Raw genomic sequence first — 21,020 nt, 5'->3', positions numbered from 1 at the left:
GTGTAACGTTATCTGATCACGTAACCAGGCCAGAATTGACATCTGCGCACGGGCTCGCATTTCCAAATTTATTCAGAAGAGCGTTGAATGCGGTATGAAATATGTATTCCATATACGCAACACGCGTGCTCTGGAATTGCACACCACGCCTTTCTTTTCGTAGAAAATACAAAAATAATAATAATAACGAGATTTACCTACCATATTTCTTCGAATATATCCGTCAAAGTTTGGACGCATTCAGGTTGCGTTTTTCTTGTCCCTTTGCGCACCGTGTGAATTATTCATCAGCTATATACGTTGGTAGCATGATAACGCGTCAGCTCTTTTTCCGCGATTTATCTATGCTGTTATCTATTTATGTTCTTTTGCTTCTTTTTTAATATACAAATTCAATTATAATTTTTTTCATAGATGCCCTATTTTCTGTCCTAGCTTTCTGCTTTGATTTTTCTCATGTTTTTCTCTGTTCTTTGCTTGCCCTTAGTGATGTGTCCTATGTTCTTGTTTTGTTATTGTCTGTTTTGCTACAGAAGATGTTAAGAAACAGTATTCAGCTATCCCTGGTAATCGTATTCGATTGTGAGTTTCATGCAAGGTTTCATTGAAAGGAGTCTCTTAGTTCCTGAGAAGCCTAGACGTCACTTTGCATAATCGCTCGCTCATCACTGTCATTCCAATAAATTCGTTACAAATTTTGTTTAAATAATTGGTTATTCATTTAGGTATTTATCGCGCCATCAAGCTGCACTTACGTCCTTACATGGGGGTGGTGGCCTGAGGGTGAGCGTGGTAATAGATTAACTACTGCTCACAGTAACAATTTGCAATCAGTGTAAAAATAAATAAATAAATAAAAGTGATATGTACTTGTAACAACGACTCCTGTAATCGAGGGGTTAGTTCTATTCTTTGAATTACCGTGAGTAGTGATAGATATTGCATTTGGTAACAATGGGCCGCTCAGGTTACATGCGACACGCACACGCACGATAAGATATATCAGAAAACAATGGAAATCATGTATCGATAGTGTGAACAATGGGTTCCCAGGTTTCAATAACATGCGCCGCCAGGATAAGGTAACGGTTAACTCGGGTAAACAATGGGAACTCACGTGTCGATAGTGTTTGATGGGCACCTGGATGCACGTTTAATGACATTTAATAACACGCAATGACATGTAATAACACGCAAATGACATGTAATAACACGCAAGTGACGTGTAATAACACACAAATGACATTTAATAACAGGCAATAACATCTGATGACATTTAATAGTATTTTTCCGATCGGGTTGACGTCAGTCCGTCACCTGGTTTGGTTGCCGCGTCAGAGCGCCAGGTAGTTTCGGTTCCCACCAAGCGCCCTCTAGTTTTCAAGCTTTGGCCGTCTGTAGTTTCGGTTTCGGTTTTAAATGAATGGACGCCAAGCTTGGTTGCTCCACGTGTAGTTCTGGTTTCAGTTTCGAATTCCTACGTGTTGCCAGATGCCCTCTGGTTTCAAGCTATTGACCGACTGTAATTTCGGTTTCAAACCGCAGCACGCTAGTTTCGCTGTGACAACGTCAACGCAGGTTTTTGAATGGTTACCAGATGTCCCTCTAGTTTCAAGCTTTTGACCGTCTGTACTTACGGTTTCATTTGACAAAAAACTAAATGCCGCGTCACAGCATGATTTTTTCCCCCCATTTGATAAGTACACTCAAATAATGATGTATATCAGAGACCAGACAACACTGTATATATTCCTTTTTTATTTCAGCACATTATTTTACTACTCTTTTATTCAACTAACGAAAGATATGTTACAAATTACCAGAGTCTTGCTTGACTTCATCCTTGTACAGAAGCAATCTGCAAAAACAAAGGGAAAACGAAACATCCTGTGAATGCTCTTCTCAATCAGGACAAAGTCTAGGATGACTCAAATCTCGATCAGGTGTCACGCAACAACAACAAGCAGCATTATCAAAGAATCGGTTAACGTTTTCCACTTTCCGATATGTCTCTGTTACTGTGTCATGCATTTGCATAGGAGTACGACGTTTGGAAGTAAATAACCCAGTGACAACAATCACAATAAAATAGAGGTGTTCTATACACGCACATTTCCAAACTTGTGTTGCGCATTGCGACAACAGCATACAACGAATCGAGAAGCATTGCATGACTACGTATTGCGGTTACCAGCTGTGATGGTTTCGAAATAAAAATAACAAAAAAAAAGGCATAAAGACAAGAGGTATACTCACATCCTTTCAAAGTTGCGTCGTCGATGAAGGTCTGATCGGTCTCAGTCGTCGACAGCTAGCTTATAAGACCCTTCATTTTTGTTTTATTTCAAGGGAAGGAAGGATCACGTGAATGCATCGTGGACAGCTTCTCCTTTCGCAGGAGCAGCATGTGAAATGCGATACCTCTTGCCGACGCGCTCTTTTTTCTTCTTCTTTTTGTATGATAACACAACCGCGAAACACCCGTCTGGCTTTTTCCAAACGCTCTTTGGGAACACCAACCACACACACACAAAAAAGAAACCGTTATCGCCCTCGCAAGATGAATTTTCGACTGGTGGTATACGCTGTCTGCCACGTACGAGCTTCCAGCAGTGAGTGTGCCACGTAAGAGCCAAGTGATGTGAGTATTTCAAACCATTTCTTGTGTGTCAGTGTATCTTATAGCTAAATGAAATGCGGGCATGTATTTGTTTTAAATTCTTTTTATTGTTTCGCTCAGATGAGACAGCAGAGACATGGTAGCCGATTTCGAAAGAGTGATACCGTAACCGCTGTGCTTTCCATTCCCAATGAGTCTTGCAATATTGTACACATTGCCGGGACATCGTTCTATTACTTGCCTGGGTTCGAAGCTTATTTCACATAGCTTCGAGCACTCGAAGTTATAATAATTGTGCGCGACATTTGCTTCTTTCAAGCAATGCCATAGTTGACGTGTATCATTTTGCGACAGATTTACTCCGTATCTCGTCGGATGACCATTGCTGAGCCAAAGGCGTACGGCAGTTACTGCAGCTGGACATCGGTGGACGTAGATGTTATGGTCAATCTGAGTCACGGTAGTGCATTTTCCCTGTTTCAGTGTTGGTTTTGTAAATTCTGTTGTAGCTACGAAAACGAACAGGGAAACAGCACTCAGAAAGGACAAGGTGTAGCAGAACATCTCCGGACATCTATTTACCATGACGACCTACAGTAAAATGAGACAACTCGTCATGGATTTCAATATTTATTGGTAAGCGTCTTTGGGTGACAACCTATTTTGCAACAGGTCAATTGTCATGTCGTTTATGTACACAGCCAGGTAATGGTAGCCAGTCTTCATTGCGTAGTACATGATACATAGACTTTCGGCCACCAGTTGCATTACGTCGACGTCACGATCACCGTAATAGCTGAATATTGAGCTCATCTGTTTTCCCCATTCGGAGACCAGGTCGAACGGGTGGTCGGATAGGTGCTCACACTTCCTGTGCACCCTGGCATACATTGTTTTTGAAGACTCCCACACAGTCTTTTTCGCGGGAAGGTTCAGAGGCAGGGACTGGAACAGGAAAATGTCTCTGGTTATCTTAAATGCTGCGACGAGCACTGTGTCGTCCGTTGACTTCGATGAACCGCATTCTAACACGTCATTCCAACAGGTATGAGGACGGCGACATTTTCCTTGGAGTTGATGATCCTGGGTAACGTCCCGCATGCCGCATACATCATCACCCGATTGGGACCAGGAATCGCCAGCGTTGGCTGGCTGTTCGACATCGGACCAGTGATCGCCAGTCATTTCGTCGTCGGTGGTGGCAGGTAGTTCTCCGGAACCCAAGTCCTTCTACGACTTCCAGAAGGTTGCAACAGGTACTGCACCTTTCCATTCCGAACGCGTCTTTTTATAATGCGGTGGCCCTTTCCAGGCTGCACACGTGTTAATTCGCTTGCATAAAATTGACCTTCAATAGGTTCTTCCTGCTGGTCACGTAAGAGATAGGTATTCGGGTAACCAATCTTGACTGCTCTCACCACAAAAATTTCACGCGTAAACGAACCAAGATAACTTTTGACTAACTGGTGTCTAGACTTTGCTATTCTGACAAGCTGGCCAACGCGAAAACGTGGCTTCTCTGGGGGTTTGCTCGGAGTAGGATAGAGCTTTTGTCTAAATAAATGCTCATTTTCTTTGTTGACATCCACAGGTCGTGCCGACAGAGTTCTATGAACACGATGATTATATGCTTTGACCAGAGGCTGTAAAATTTTCAAGTACGATTTATGTCCCTGATATTCAAAAGCACGATAAAGTGGCGTCATAAGACTTCGAATAGATCGTTCTGCAATACTTGCTTTCGTATTTGAATTAGTGTGGAAGAGAGATATCCCTTTTGATTTTAAAAATGCTCCGACTGACTTATTGGTGAACTCTGTACCTCTGTCTGAATGAATCAGTCTCGGAGTCCCAATACGTCTAAAAGCGAGTCTCAGTCCACGTATAATTTCCGCTGCTCGTTTATTCTGCACAGGCACTACAGCAAGCATACGAGAAAATGCGTCGATACAAAACAAAAGATAGCGAAAACCCTTGTTGTATCTCGACAGTTTCTGAAGGTCTTTCAAATCTATTTGGAATATATCCTTCACACCCAAAACGATGGTCTTCCGGAACTGACGTGGTCGCTTAAGTTCTCTGAAGAGAGAGTACACATCACTGGTTTCCAGGAACTTGGCAACCTTCGCCGGCTTTTCACCGATCGCTCGTGCGAGTCGTTGAACACCACCTAGAGCACCAGGATGGTATACGTCCACGTAAGCAGCCATTAGCACAATTTTCTTCCACGAACACGAAGTCCATCGAATGACAAGTAGGCATTTATAACGGCTGCCACGTCACCTTTGTACCAAGAGGGCGATCGATTGTGCAGTTCGTATTTTATAAGCTCGATGACGGAACTACTTGGAACAACGCGAGAATGACAGATAATCCTTCCCTCTTCATCTATCGCAAATACGGTCTTTAGCATCTGCAGAATGGCGAGGGCCTTCTTCCTGTGTCGTGCGGGAAAATGCACCAGAATGTTTTCGTCCCGAAGGTAACCACAGTGTTCCTGTTGCGTTTCCAACATGCTCAATACCGGTTCCATTCTCGAAGTCTCTTAGCCGCTCTTGTGATAACCGGAGAAATGCGTCGACGAGGTGTCTCAGGTGTAAACGTAGGACTACCGGCTGATGGCTCTGCAGTCTCCTTTTCAAGTCGAGATGGATGTACGATAAGTGTCGGTATATTTAGCTTGACCAATAGTGGTAGGATCCTCTCGAGATACGCGGGTCGCCACACATTTCGCGCTCTTGTGACCAAATAATAAACAAGGTCTACAACGTTGGTATTTGGTATTTGTTCACCATTGACAATGAGCTCAAACGTTTTACTATTCCAGCCGAGCACGGGTTTTAGTAAACGCAGTAATTGGCTTGCTCTCATCTTGTAGCCGCTGCTCATAAAATTAACGATGGCATCTTCCTCCTCGTCCGCTTGAATCTGTGTCTGCTCTCTTGTCGATGCCACATGATTTGTCTCCTCACCTGCTGCACTAGGCTGTCTTAATGTGTTCGCGGGAGGATGCAATAGCTTGTGCAAGTACTGGATGATCTCCTTGGCCTTGATATCATCAGGCTCCTGTTTATTCAATATCGACGGAATAGTGCTTTCCCGATAGGGAACAAGCTCGTATTTCTGCATTATTTAAATGCCGATTGCTTTTGCGATGCTTTTGCCCGCTAAACTTGAAACGAGACCTAACAAGGGGGGCAACAAAAATTGCAAAAACCCGCCGGACTGATGAAGAATCCGTTTAATTTTCTTCACATCTGCACGGTCTTGCCTGGAAGCCAGTGTCCTAATGGGTGTTGCAAAAGGCTGCAATTGCTTTTTAACTTTCGCCGGTACGTCGATGTTTCCTTTGCAGAGGTTCATACAAATCTCCCTGATTGTTCGTAGCTGTTCCCTGCTGGCATGTTGAATCAGGTTGTAACGATCTTCCCCTGTCTTTGCTTCAGCGATCATACGAAGGAAACGAATGTGTTTGTTAAGCCTTTTCATGACCTGTATACGATCTGTCTGTGATCATCCGGGAAAATGTTGGTCCACACCTTATAGTGATCGTTGCTCTGTTGAGACAAGTCGATAACTAAGTATGAGTATGGTTTCTGACAGGCATCTTTATATATCGTGGGCAACAAATCATTTCGCCCGAAAATCTGCCTGGACAGCATACGCAGCTGGTCTGTAGTGCGTGGTGAACGAAATAAAACGAGAGCCGTGCTATTGAATTGTATTGTGCGATACAAAGGGTCGTTGACGAACAGGTATTGCGAGATGAACACAGCCGTGATTGACAGGTGGTGACACCCAGCGATATAAAATTTGCAGATTTCTTTGAGTCTTTGTCGGTCGGCTAAACAGTCGTCAAATATAAATAATGAGTGGCTATAATTCTCCGGATCTGCAGGGATGTCTTGACTGAAATTTACTTCAGGAAGAGTATCGAATACCGGCTGCTTATAAAGATAGATATACCATATTTGCTTGAACGGTTTGTCAAAGAGGACAGCTCTGTGTTTAATTAGTCGTGCCACGAAGGTGGATTTCCCACTTTGACTAGCCCCTGAAATTGACACCGAGGCAGGCGTCACGAACCTAAAAGGTGCTATCACTGTCATTTCGTGCAAGGGAATGAAGTCTGGTCAAGATACGTTTCGTTAGATAAACAAGTCCGTGCTTGCAAACTGCAGGGAAAAAAAAGCAAACTGCAAAGGTAGGTTCGACTGCAGAGTTGACGATGTAAAAAAAAAGAAGACTCCTCAAGGTTGCCATGCTGGCAACTTCTTATATAAGAACTGTCTGACGCTCAGCTCCTTCACTCTCGAACCTCCTTCTGAGGAGGTATGGTGTTCAGAATGATGAAATATTTTGCAGTGTTCTAACATGTGCTCCTTTTGTTTTCAGTCGGTCCAACGTGTCCGAAGGATCATCGTCGTCATCATTGCATCAGTGTACAAGTAAGCATCATGTCTTCGTCGATCTTGCATAAACTTGACAAGTTAAAGAAATGTGGAGAGTTTCAAAAAATGGCGACAATTCCTAAAAACATCAAGTATGATGTGGTTGATGTTAACAAAATTGAAACGAGGTATGGCGAGGCGGTCTACGTAGAAATTATGAAGGATCACGAGCACGTAAAGGTGTTCCTTCCAGCTCGGTTTCATAAACTAAGCACTCAAGACATCGAAGACATGAGGAACACGAGCGGGCTCTGGATGGAGAAGAAAGAGCGAGTTGGAAAAGAGGGGAAACGTCTTCTTTCGCCAGACATCGTGTTCGGTCAATCCGAGTAAAAAAATAAAAAGAAATGGTGACATGCCACCTTTGTCCTCCGGCCGATCGGCAGCACTACACAACAGCGCTGGGACTTCAAGTTCATCTGGCTAACGTTCATAACCTTGCAACACCCTGTATCCCATTTTGTGAGACACTCTGTACGCTCCGCAACTATACCAACCGCTATGAGCTTCATCTACATGACAGAGACGACGACGGGCAGGATGTCAGCACATTCTTTCATGAAAACGGACGCTACCTTGCCGGTGTACTTCGACATTTCGGATTTCCGTTACGCTTTTATGTTTTGCTGAAGGCGGAACTCGGTCGACATACGCCTGAGGATGAGATCATATTTGTCACTCAATTTATTCCTTCGAGTGTGCATACGCTGTGGTCGGAACGAGACGTAGAACGTGCTGTCATTGAAGTAGGCACTGAAGTCACCAACAATTTAGAAAAGCTTGAAATGCAAGGGTCGGGATTTTTCTTATTTCGAATTCACGCCTGCATTCTTCATGTCGGTCGTCTCGCACCACAGCTCATTGGTTGTACCGACTTTGAATTGCCAAACGAATTGAAAAAAAAGTGTCGGTGTCTTCTGAATGTCGACCTTCACGAGGATAGTGAACAGAACATGTGTTTCGCATTTTGCGTACTTGCCGGTCTACATCCTGCAAAGGGTTCTTACAGACGCAGAGCTTCATCCTACAGGTCATACCTGTCTCAATATGTATTTCCAGAGACGTTTCCTGTAGTGTTCCCGAAAGATGTAGAAATGTTTGAGAAGCAGAACGATGTGAGCATTAACGTGTACGGTTATGACAAAGATGAAAAATATGTTTACCCGATTAAGGTTGTTGACGACCAGTGCAAGAAGCATGTCGACCTACTGCTGATTGACTTCCATTTTGTACTCATTACTAATTTCAATGCTTTGTTCACACCACCTGGTTATTTTCACTGCAAACGGTGTACGATGGGTTTCACCACCTCGGGTGTACTCGCCGATCATCTACTAATGTGTAAACAACAAAAAGTGTCCAAGACTATTTTTCCAAAGAAGGGTGAGACACTGTCGTTTGCCGGAGAGCATTTGATGTCGGAAGTTCCCTTCTACTGTGTATACGACTTTGAGAGTGTACTATCACCGTGTTCGGGAGGCGGGAATGTCTACGGGGAACACATCCCTTCATCCTTCTGTCTCCTCGTCATACGCTCGTGCGATTCGTATGTCTTGAAGAAACATATTTACCGTGGTGCAGACTGCGTTTCCGTTTTCATGGAACTATTGCGTAATTTGCATGATGAGCTGTATGCGATGTTGCACGAGACTGTGCCCTTGCAAATGACCCCAGGAGACGAACTCGAACATTCTGAAGCCACTCACTGTAACATCTGTAAAGAACCATTCACTAAGAAGCAGAAAGTGCGAGACCATGATCACGTAAGTGGAGAATTTCGCCAATCATTGTGTCAGGGATGTAATCTGAAACTGCGGATACCACGGAAAGTGCCCATCATTGCACATAATGCCAATTATGACCTCGGATTCATAGTAGCTCATCTGCACCTGCTTCGGAAGACAGACATCAGAGTGATAGCCTCCAGTTGTCAAAAGTTTAAGGCTATAGACATTGGTGTGTTCCGCTTCATAGACTCGTTAAGCTTCCTCAATGCTAGTCTCGACACACTGACGAAAAATCTATGTGACAAAGGTGAATCTAACTTCAGGTGTCTGCGTCAGTTTTTCGCAGAGGAGGACTACTTCAGGTTGGTTGTACGTAAAGGGGTTTTCTGTTATAACTACGTTACCTCTTTTGAACGTTACGACGAGCCCTGTTTGCCATCACGTGACCAGTTCTTTAACCAACTGAACGGATCAGAAGTGAGCGAGGAAGATTACCGCCATGCGCAAAATGTGTTTGAAAAATTTCAACTGAAGAGCCTGGGCGAGTACTCGGATTTGTACCTTCTGACGGACGCATTGCTTCTGGCAGACGTGTTTCAAAACTTCCGAATATGGGCGTTGGAGACGCACAAAATTGAACCACTTCATTTCGTGTCACTCCCGGGACTAAGCATGTCTTGCGCACTAAAAATGAGCCGGATTAATCTGGATTTAATCCACGATCCCGATGCCTATCTGTTAATTGAACGGGGCCTGCGTGGTGGTATGACCCAGTGTTCAACGCGAATGGCCACTGCAAATGTCCCAGGGACAGATCAGTACGATCCCGAAAAACCAAAGACCATAATTCATTACATGGACATAAATGGACTCTATGGCACAGTGATGCGTGAACCACTCCCATTCGGAGACTTTGAATGGCTGTCACCCGAAGAGGTTGCAGGTTTAGATGTAACCCTTGTTGCAGATTATGCAGACGTTGGTTATTTTTTAGAGGTAGACCTGGCCTACGTACAAGAGCTCCACGAACGACATAAAGATTTACCGCTCGCGCCCGAAAAAATGAGCGTCCCGTATGAGTTGCTTTCGGATTATCAGAAAGACCTGATGAAAAAATTTAACCTCCCACAGCATGATATAGAACCGAAATTACTCCTTACACTGCTTGACAAGAAGAAGTATTTTCTTCATTATCGCAGTCTAAAGTTGTACCTACAGTTGGGTCTTCGGCTCGAGAAAATTCACCGGGTGCTCAGGTTCAAACAAAAACCATTCCTGCGATCCTATGTTGACTTCCATCATGAACTACGCAAGCAGGCAACCAATACCTTCGAACGTAACCTGTACAAGAGTTTAATTAACTCCGTATATGGGAAAACATGTATGAATGTACGAAAGTTCGTCGACTGTCGCTTAGCAACTTCCGAGGAGCAAGTGTTGAGATTCTTGCGTAAACCGAACCTCAAACAATTCAGGGCTCTAAGCTCTAACGTAGTCTTGTTTCAGTTCGCTCAATCGATAGTCCGTATGCGACAGCCTCTGTACCTGGGGTTCACTATTCTCGAGCTGTCTAAAGTCATGATGTATGACTTTTATTATAACAACTTGCTTCGGGTAGCCCCGGACACAAGGCTCTTGTATATGGACACAGATTCTTATATCGTGATGCTGAGCGATGAGAAGGCCCTTGCGGAGCTCGCCGATACCCACCTTGATACATCTGGTCATTCTTGTGATGACTCGATGTATTCTACGAAAAACAAGATGGTGCTAGGAAAATTTAAGAACGAAATGCCCCACGACCACATCCTAGGGTTCTGTTGCCTGAAACCAAAGCTCTATGCACTAGACCTCCATAGTAAAAGACGATACAATCGTGCTAAGGGGGTGAAACAATGTGAAGCCCAGAAGTTGCATTATTCAATGTACATAGACTCTCTTAAGCTTGGTGAAGTGTACAAAGTTTGTCAGAACCTCATTGTGCGCAAGGAAAATATAAATAAAAGTGTATGTGTTACGAAAGTAGCTTTAAATCCCCTAGACACAAAGCGTTTCATTTGTGAGGATGGTATCCACACGTTACCCTTTGGGTACGCATCCAATGGAAAGATGTAGACAGTTTTTATGCATATGTTGCCCTACCTGGCTGTTGTTGTTGTAATGCTGTTTTTTATATATATATATATAAGATTGTGCCTGTAACGACATGGAAATAAATACAATTTTATTGTGTCAAAGTACACTGCAACATGACATGTTGTCTGTCTTTCTTGGGAATTGCTTCCGTACAAGGACGGGTACCAGCTTGTCGTTCAGCGTGAAGTTCGTTGACGAAAATCTCTGAGTGCACTCTCGGAGCGAGAATCCACAAGCGAGCATGCTGCCTACATACAGGCAGTAGAGGCCACATGTAGCTGATCCATAGCCCTGAAGTCTTTTCTTGTTATAGTAAAATGACCTGGTAGGATGAATGAATTGGTAGAATTCTTTGTAGACGGGCTGAATGCCGTAACTATCAAAATACGTAACTACATTGTCACCGGAAACATAAGTCATGGTCCAGTGTTCACCGTTACTGCTCCTTGGAGCTGTGTTAATCACATAAATCCCGGGTATGGCTTCCTGTCTTGCGATTTCATTGCATGCAAAGGTTCCCCGAAACAGTTCTCTGGTGCAGTAGTGTCTACTGAATGCTGCATAGAACTGCCACTCCTCCATGTTTATTTTTCAGACAAATTTCACTCGTCTGTCTTTGTTGATTTCTAGCACACGTGGTGTTTCGGATACAAACAACACCGTAACTGCTTCTGTTAGATTGGCAGCAAACGTTAGGGTCAGACGAACGTTGGCTTGAACAACAGGACAAAGTGCATTCACTTCTGCATCTGGAGTCAGATGGTAATAAAGCATAAATGTCTCTTTTGCGTACGCAGCTGGAGCTATTGGTATATCCTTGCGTTTTAGTTTGTGAAGCAGGTGTATATAGGCTTTGGAATAGATGTCTCGTTGGAAGTCGAACTCATCCGTGTACTGTTGTCCACCAACGTCCAGTAGTGCTCGTTTTAGTTTGAAGTTCTCAAGCTTGAATGGGTTTCGTGGTCTGCTACCTTGGTAGGCATCGCTCCTGACCATCAATACTGTTAACTTGGAGGGAACTCGCTCGCTGTACAAGTCGTCAAATATCACCTGAGATTGGTTAGGGGCGATGGTTCTGTACTTAATTTCCAGTCCTCGGAGAAGGTATACTGCAGGTGTTGTTTGAAGTCTTCGTTCTATACCAACAAGTATACTCGGCGATAACTGAACACGTCGGAGATAGAGCACGATACGTGAAAATTCCACAGTGTGCTTTTCTGTTGCACCATCAGCTTGTAAGAGACGAAAATCATCCGACGCTTGACGTAGCACAACTCGAATGTCGGTTCCGTTAAGAATGAGCTTCTGTTGTTGACATATGTCGCTGAAGATTGGGCTGTACATGTCACACAGTGCCGATCCTTTGGTTCGCTTGTAACGAGCGAAAACTCCTTTTGAATCAGATGTGGGAGCATATACCTCACTCGTGCCTAAAGGGTCTGGCTCGTATAACATTGCTGAAAGGGTGTGTGTCTGAGTTACATTGTTGGCATTCGTAATGATGTCCAAGTAGGAACGGTAGCCATAATGTTCGAAACTCGAAACCAAGGTTGAATTCAGGTAGATATGTACGTGTTGAAACAATGATGAACCAAACGCTTGGACAGGTATGACTGCATCAGGTGTTGTTGAAGTGCTTGTTGTAGTTACCGCTGGATCTCCATTCTTTCGAATGATCTTGCACTGAATATGCAAAAAGCTGGATTGAAGATCAAAGAAGCCCCCACCGAGTCCCGGAACATTGTACTCGATCACTCCGCTTGATGTCGGAGCAGATACTGGGAAAAACTCGACGTATTCAGACTTCTCCAAAGCAAAATTTGTAGGTGGAAGAGAGAAGAGTTCCAGCTGGTTTGTAGTACACAGACAGGAATCTTTATGCACTACTGCAATAGACATTTTTTTTTTTTCTGTCAAGTAAAGAAGTCAGATTTCCTCCGCTTCTCCGCAGGTCGAGCTTTTTTAACGGCCTTGCGTTTTCTTCCTTTCCCTGTGAGTCTCTGAAGTAACTCGTCACGAGTTTTATGCACTGTGCGGTCTACTCCTTTCTTGACGGCTTCTCGAAATGATGCTCCTTGCTGGACTTCCTCGGCTATATGTCTTCCAGTATCAAGGAGCTTTCTCCCAACGTATGGCGCTACCTTCTTGGTCAGTATGGGCAAGAAACCCCTCAATACGTCACCAAATATGCCTCCTCCAATCTGATAAAGCTCGGGAGCAGTATAGTGTGGTAGATGCTCTCGCTTTCCTGCACCAAAATGTGCTATGCAACATGGTGGGTTTGTTATATACATTTACGTAGGTGGATCGTCAACCCGACACGTCCAGAGCCAGAAATGAATGGAATGAAATCACCTATCTCGTTTGCCAACTCGATTTGAATGGTTGTCAATTCCTTCGCAGATACATATTTATAGTACAGGTTTGTGAATAAATAAGACATCACATCATTCCTACCCTGGACCCTGAATGGTATCGATCGAAGAAGTGGTGCTGTCACGTCACCCACAAATTCGTTCTCGATGACATCGCAGTATATGAAAATATAGTTTTGAGCAGGGAATAGACAAACGTCTCGTTCGGCGACTGCATAACTTGAGAAAGTTGTCCTCTTTCCGAAGCCCAACATCAAAGCCAAATAAGGATGAAAGGTCACATAGCCATCGTTCATGCGTTCCAGGTGACAAATTCCGTTGTATGGGTTACATACGAGGAGACGAGCATCTTGCGACAAATGAAGTTTTGTTCGATAGGCATGGTTAATGGAATTAACGAGGTCCTTCCCCGATTCGTAGTAGCCTTCTGGAACTTCATACTTTACTGTTCGTGAACGATAGGTAACTATGTTAATCGTTTCTTCCGTATCCACCTGGTATTTGAGTAGCTTCACGGGTGACCCTCTGTCCAACTCTCCACAGCCGATTATCTTTTCAGCCATGCCAAGCTTAGCGGCAAGAGTTGCGCTAATTTCCAAACCATAGTTCAGAGGAAGTTGTATCTCATAATGACCGCTACCACGTATAATTCTTGTCTTATGCTGCAAATGTTTTGCTAAAAATTGTCTGAAAGACAAGAGAATGTTTTCATTAGCGTTGAACTTGACCTTTTCTGTTGCTTCAATCGTAGAACCAAGGAATGTCGTTTCCGATATACTATTGACTGTGTCAGTTACATTTTTAATCGCAAAAGGGATGTTGATTTCTGTTAAAGCGGCCTCCCACCTACCCTCCAACGTCTGTGGATGGGCTAGCTTTACTCGGAACTTGCTCATTGTGTTGTCGGGAAACACATCCAAAGATGCATTTGAGAGCAGGTTCACATAGAACTGGTCAACCATGTTTTTTTTTTTTCTTTTTCTGATGAAATTTCTACGCGTACGCTTAATTTATATCGCCAGAAAATGCGTTGACGTTGTCACAGCGAAACTAGCGTGCTGCGGTTTGAAACCGAAATTACAGTCGGTCAATAGCTTGAAACCAGAGGGCATCTGGCAACACGTAGGAATTCGAAACTGAAACCAGAACTACACGTGGAGCAACCAAGCTTGGCGTCCATTCATTTAAAACCGAAACCGAAACTACAGACGGCCAAAGCTTGAAAACTAGAGGGCGCTTGGTGGGAACCGAAACTACCTGGCGCTCTGACGCGGCAACCAAACCAGGTGACGGACTGACGTCAACCCGATCGGAAAAATACTATTAAATGTCATCAGATGTTATTGCCTGTTATTAAATGTCATTTGTGTGTTATTACACGTCACTTGCGTGTTATTACATGTCATTTGCGTGTTATTACATGTCATTGCGTGTTATTAAATGTCATTAAACGTGCATCCAGGTGCCCATCAAACACTATCGACACGTGAGTTCCCATTGTTTACCCGAGTTAACCGTTACCTTATCCTGGCGGCGCATGTTATTGAAACCTGGGAACCCATTGTTCACACTATCGATACATGATTTCCATTGTTTTCTGATATATCTTATCGTGCGTGTGCGTGTCGCATGTAACCTGAGCGGCCCATTGTTACCAAATGCAATATCTATCACTACTACCGTGCATATGTGCATTATTTCGGAATGATTATGAATAGAAAAAGTTAGCCGCAGGTTCAGAAATTTGTACGGTGGTTTGACTCCCATCACCAGGACCTTGGAAAATATCATTGGAAAATATCCTTGGAAAATGCATCCAATTGCAGTCAATTTGTTCAATGAGGTGTCTTCAACTATCGTCTCTCCAACTGGCTGCTGGCCACCTAGCGGACCCCAGCTGAAGCACTAAATGAATGATAATAACAGCAGACGACAGGTATTTTTGGCTCTGACCCGGAACTGACACAACTTCCCTTGGTGCGCGATGGAGCTTGCCGGCTTACAGAACTCAAACACTAACAGCACTACTCAATTCCGCAGTTCGAAAATACTGCGGAGAAGAATATTCAATGGGGAGAAGGGAAAGATGAAAAATTACTACCACAGGAGCGGCGTGAACGACAACAGCGAAGATAGCGAGAAACGACGCGCCAGTTATGTTATTTGTACAATTTTTTACGCGTGTCTCGTGGAAAAAGGCATGTTGTAGAAGGAAGTTGGTTTATTCATCGGCAGTCATCATTTTCTCCGCCATCGTGAAGACAACGTCTCTAAGACGACATCTCAAAGACATCTCTACAGGTTCCCATGAGCCTTTGCGTGCCATAGGTGGCGCTTTATTTTTGAAGCGTGATGTGGGCAAGCTTACGCTTGTCCCATCCTCCAGTTGGCAATACAAGGTAGTTGGAGAGGCGAATATAAAATGCGGGTAGTTATGCAATTTTATACAGCTTTTCCATTGTTGGCTAGCTACTATTATGTGCTGATTTGCGACAAGAAAAGAACGATAACATCCGACAAGCTACGCGAAATACTTCTTACAATCTTACCTTATCTTCTTGCAATCCAACACCCTCGCCGTCTCTCCTTCCTTCTCTACAAACACTCTAAACACCAGCAACACTTCCATTTTCTCCTATCTCTTTATCAGCTATAGTCGCGTCCAACTTTACTTATCACTCTCCCGTCTTTATTAGATTATTTTTCTTTGCAACGGTCCCTATCTTTTTTTTATGTACGTATATATGTCAATCTCAGCAGCGACGCTTCTAGCCTTTATTTCAACTCACGCATGCCCCATCTAGTTGGCAGAAACGTGGTCGGCATGAACTCGCAGTCGCATAGGCGCTTCGTTTTGACAAAAAAAAAAGAAACCAGAAAAAGAATAGACATGCAGGTTGCTAAAATGCGCCTGTTTGTTCACAGGGTCTGCCGAGTCGAACGGACCCTAGAATATGTGGCTATTCAGATGCAGAGATGCGGAGAAACGTAATAGAGCTGCCGAATGGAGTTTCGAAATTCGATACAAGCGCCGCGTCAGGTTGCGCGGACCGGACGGAAAAACTGTTTTCTCTCTCTGTGTCCTGCTAGAGGAATTGTTATGCACGTGGTACGGCCGTATCCTTAGGCGGTGTTGTATTTCTTTTACAAAATGACTGTTTATTTTGCTTTGAGGAGCGGGTGCACGCGATAGGCACTATTGATCTTTGAAGACATGGGGCGGAAGTAAAGGGCACGCCGTAGCATGTTGGTGACGCAAATAGTATGTTTATGGTAAGGAGAACATGGTTGAAATAGGAGGGCATGACGCAGTGAATAGAAGGTGACGTTAATAATGGAGTTGGGAATGTAAACATAAGAAAAGGTAGGCATATTGGATGTGAAGAAACGGGTGATATGCGATGTAACGTTCAGGAGGTATGCAGGGATACCTCGAAATGGTGGGACAAGAATATCATGTGTAGACGACAGTGAATAGCGTGTGCACGGAATTTTTGCTGTGCATATTTCCTTGAAACAACCCTCTATATTGACTAGGATTGATTTACCAGGCCTCTGCACCCTACAACTGGCAGTAGACAATGAGTAAACGGAAACTGCACAAAGATACTAGCACTAAAACGCTCGTCTTGGGACATCATTCGTTCAAACTTCAGGCGCGTTTCAGTGTTGTACTTGATAGACAAGCTCACTTTTGCCGTCTAAACATATTTTGTGTATGTTCCTCGCGTCTAAATAAACCGATATGTCTGCCCAAAAAAGAAACCAGAAAAATAAACATCCAGGGCGGATCGAGTTCCACAATTGTTTAGAGACCAGCTCCCGTGGCATAGTGGTTAGGATGATCGCTTTCCACGCCGAAACTGGGAGGTGACACGGGTTCGAATCCTGTTCGAATCGATTCGATGTTCGAATCCTGTCACCGTCTGTGCTGTCTGCGGTTTTCCCTGGGTTTTCCGAAGACTTTCCAGACGAATGTCGGCACACTTCCCCCTGAAGTCGGCCCAAGACACATACTAACCCCCCTGTCCCCCACTCCTTCCTGCTGTACTCTCTCCATCTGTTCACGTCTGTACGCCGCTCATAGCCACAGTTGCTTCACGGCGCTAACATGAAATAAACAAAAACAATTGTTTAGAAATGTAGAAAAACACAATGTACATGTTTCCTTATGCACCGTCACCGTCATCTCTCATCAATGTCATCGCTCATGATCGTCATCACTCATATTAGACCCCCGAGCTAGTGCTAGGGGGTCTAGCTATCCCGGTGCTAACACGGAATCAGAAAAAAAAATCCCGTATTCTTCTTCCGCTTCTTCCTTCTTTCTCGCTTGATGTTGATGTTGATGTTGAAAAAAAAAGAAAAAAAAAACACCTTCCGCTTCTATTCAAACGCACTCCATCTTGTCCTATCACCAGTCGAAAGAAGACCCTGAAACTTGGCGCAATTAAGGCAATGACCCTTCCTTTTTCTGTTTTCAATTTGCGTCTCGATCGCGTGTACTTTTCTTTTTTCAATTCATATGAAAGCCTAAGCAAAAAAAAAAAAAAAAAAGCAAGAGAAAAAAAAGAAAGACGATCAGTCGAGAAAGGAGGCCCATAGGACTGCATAATTAAACGATGTGAGGGTTCGAATTTAATTACATCAGCGAAGAAGCTTCCGACTTTTGTTGATTGTGTCATATCGGGTTCGATATCTGAGAATCGTGATCGAAATTACGAGTCAAGGTTTAAAGGTGTGCGTTTTAGTGCATTTGGATAGTAACCGATGCTCGCCGCTTTTATCTCGTTCCGTGCAGCACTTTAGATTAGAATCGATTTAAAGTGGGAAGTGTTTTTGAGCGCCACGCTAAAACTTCGATGCGTTTCATACAGAAGTTGCTTGATGTGGATAGGGGTAGAACAAGTTTTCGTGAAAATGCAGCAAACGAAGTATTTCGGAATAAGTTTTCAATTGGAATTTTTGTCGGGTCACCGAAAGTGATCCCTCCGTGAACAAGCTCTGCGCGTGACGTCACAAATATGGGAGTCGCCCGCCACAGAAAACATCCACTCCACTCCGTAGTAGTCGCTGGTGTGATGACGTCACGAGTGCGTCGTGAGAGAAAGCGTTATAATTCGTAAAAGAAAAAGGAGAGAGAGAGAGAGAGAGAGCGACAGCCATAAATAGTAGTTATCATTTCGGTCACATGCGTCCACCCAGCTCGCGTGACGTATTGGTTATGATGATCGCCTTCCACGCCAAGGCTGGGAGGTGATACGGGTTCGAATCCCGACAACGGTTGTGCTGTCTGAGGTTTTCCCTGTATTTTCCGCCAGACTTTCCAAATACAGTCAAACTCCTTTACAACGAAGCTCAGGGGACAGCACAAAAAATTCGCAGTAAAGGTATTTTCGTTAAAAAGGATGTCCATTATTGGACCTATAGGCTCCAGCGGGACCGCAAAAAAAAATAGCTGTAGTGGTCTTTTCGTTAAAAAGGTGTTCGCTATAAAGGAGTTTGACTGTAAATGTTGACACCGCTTCCCCTGAAGTCAGCCCTGGACGCATACTAACCCCCCCAGTCCCCCACTACTTTGTGCTGTCCTCCATCCATCCTCCTGTCCACGTCTTTACGCCGCTCGTAGCCACAGTTGCTTCGCGGCGCTGACACGGAATTAAAAAAAAAGGGGTGAAGCTCCAACAACAACAAATAAATCATGACTATGACCTGGGGTGATTCACCACTGGAGAGCGGTACACTACCCCATTACACACGAAACATTAGATATGAGATGAAGTTAAAGTTATGTGCAAGTACAGCAATTGAGCTCTCCTCTACTGGCTGCGATGCGCTACGCAGCGCAGTGGAGCTCCAGCTCATGCTGACGTTAACGCAAAACCGAATGTGCACGTGCCGTTCATTTTTCATACGTACAGATCCCGACAAAAGTTTACGGAACACCAGAGCGACGTATTTCTTGATCAGAGCGACACCCTAGCGGCGAACGGGAGTGGACACACTTACGGAGGGGTGCATGGAGTACCCTGCCACTTGTTTGTAAGTTTATCTGCTCCTGTTTGCAGCCACGGCATGGCTCCGATGGCTGTATACAGCAATCCGGTGTTCCGTAAACTTTTGTCGGAACTTGTGCCTGAGAAAGTACTGTGCTCTCTGTTGAATGAAATTTTGCATGCGTTCGTCTACACGTGACTAATCTACACGTGATTCTCAAAATCAGGCGGCGACTGGTTCCTTTAAAGAATGTTAATCTTTCTCTATCACTCACTTGGACGTTTTCAGCTTCACCAGGGACTGCCTCGCATAACTTATACTTATATAATTCTTGCGCACTTCTTATGTGGTTATACTTCTTGCGTACACCGTTATCATTACTACTTTTTTTCTTTTTTTTTACCGCTCGCCTGCCTTTTTTCACTGCGTTAGAATCACATCTTGACGGCCAGGCCCATCCCCTATGTACTTTTACAGGCCTGAGGCTAAGCCCTTTAAAAGCAGGGAGGATTTGAAAACAGTGCGGGAAATTGGCGCCATTCGTTTTTCTTGTCGTGACGGGCTTAAATTAATCAGGTTTTCTGACGCGTGCAGGAAGTTGAGGGTTTGTCGAGCTAATGGCTTTGACACGTCAGACACTAATTACCGATGTCGCTGATGAATGGGATTTGGAAAGGGAATAGGTTCCTTGTGCGACTGATATTACTTTTAACGGTTATGTTTCGACGTACCTTGGGAGGAACGTAACACGAAATTGCAAGGGTAATAACGAAATACCAGGTTCGGGATTTTGTTATTGGGTAAAACTAACGTCCTATGAACCTCATCTAGTTTCAGCGCCGGTATCGGAGTTCCGAAAGGATGGTAATGATGAGTCTGTTTGCTACACTGACGTCTATGCGGGGTGTTCCAGTAACCATATCGAAAATGTTTAATAAAAATAAAGCATGTTTCGGAAAAATATGCTATAAAAGGCACTTGTCAGTAGAGAACTTTTGCCACGTATAACAATAACTTTTATTAAATTCAAAATAAAAGGAATTTAATTCCTTGAATTGAACTTCCAAATTTGCCAAGTCAGCATCGCTTTTTTTTCTTTGTTTGCCTGAAGCAGAAAGCGCGTGTTGGATTTACCCAATTATAGCATACATTCTCTGCTATAATGGTAATATGTGGGGGGGGGGGATCACTTGAAAATCATCAGATTACCTGTTTACATCCCTCTAAAAAGCTGATGCAGACTCGGTGCATCAGCTGGCAGCGTGTCGGCTTACTGATCACAAGGTTGCGGGATCAAACCCTGCCGAGGACGACATCAGTTCGGTTCTATGGTACAGGCTGCTCAGGTACGTCATCCTTAGAAGAGACGCGCCAAGTGTTTAGTGCGTGTTAAGAAACTCTCAAGCGAGCAAAATAAACTCATAGTCCAACTACATTGTTGCTCAATTATCATTATCTAAAAAGCTAGAGAAGCTAGCGTACATAAAGCTTCTCGTTATGCGTGCTTTCACGCTGTGGATTCTGTACGGTAGAACCCAACTCCCTAGCATCGGTGCACTCACGGTAACGCAAATAAATGTAAAAGGACGAACATGTACCTTTATGAGATCAAAGATGAGTGCAAGTCCCTACATACCCACTACTTCTATCTCAAGACATTCGAGTTATCTCAAGAGATTCCAAAATTAGGATAGCTCGTACGAACTATGACGTC

At 43.9% G+C, this 21,020-nt stretch overlaps 2 protein-coding genes across 4 annotated transcripts in view; one reads left to right on the top strand and one right to left on the bottom strand.

The window, feature by feature from the left end:
* LOC135394113 (cell adhesion molecule Dscam2-like) overlaps positions 1-21,020 on the bottom strand; it is a 311,175-nt gene that overhangs the window by 190,861 nt on the left and 99,294 nt on the right. The gene's annotated exons all lie outside the window — the stretch shown is intronic.
* On the top strand, positions 1,696-11,051 carry LOC135394114 (uncharacterized). 2 transcript variants are annotated; one of them, XM_064624631.1, is made up of 5 exons: positions 1,696-2,641; positions 2,975-3,256; positions 3,666-3,876; positions 7,016-7,068; positions 7,265-11,051. In XM_064624631.1, the coding sequence occupies exon 5, from the start codon at positions 7,419-7,421 to the stop codon at positions 10,911-10,913; it is 3,495 nt and encodes a 1,164-aa protein (XP_064480701.1). In that variant the 5' UTR covers positions 1,696-2,641; positions 2,975-3,256; positions 3,666-3,876; positions 7,016-7,068; positions 7,265-7,418; the 3' UTR covers positions 10,914-11,051. The 2 variants fall into 2 exon arrangements, with proteins under 2 accessions (XP_064480701.1, XP_064480700.1); XM_064624630.1 differs by having other exon boundaries at positions 7,016-11,051.

The sequence above is a fragment of the Ornithodoros turicata genome, chromosome 5 (genome assembly GCF_037126465.1).
Source record: "Ornithodoros turicata isolate Travis chromosome 5, ASM3712646v1, whole genome shotgun sequence".
Lineage (NCBI taxonomy): Eukaryota > Metazoa > Arthropoda > Arachnida > Ixodida > Argasidae > Ornithodoros > Ornithodoros turicata.
This window is presented reverse-complemented; position numbering and strand designations above follow the sequence as displayed.

Excerpts from the sequence above, each read along its gene's own strand:
- LOC135394114 (XM_064624631.1), top strand. The coding sequence starts at position 7,419 with ATGGTGACATGCCACCTTTGTCCTCCGGCCGATCGGCAGCACTACACA.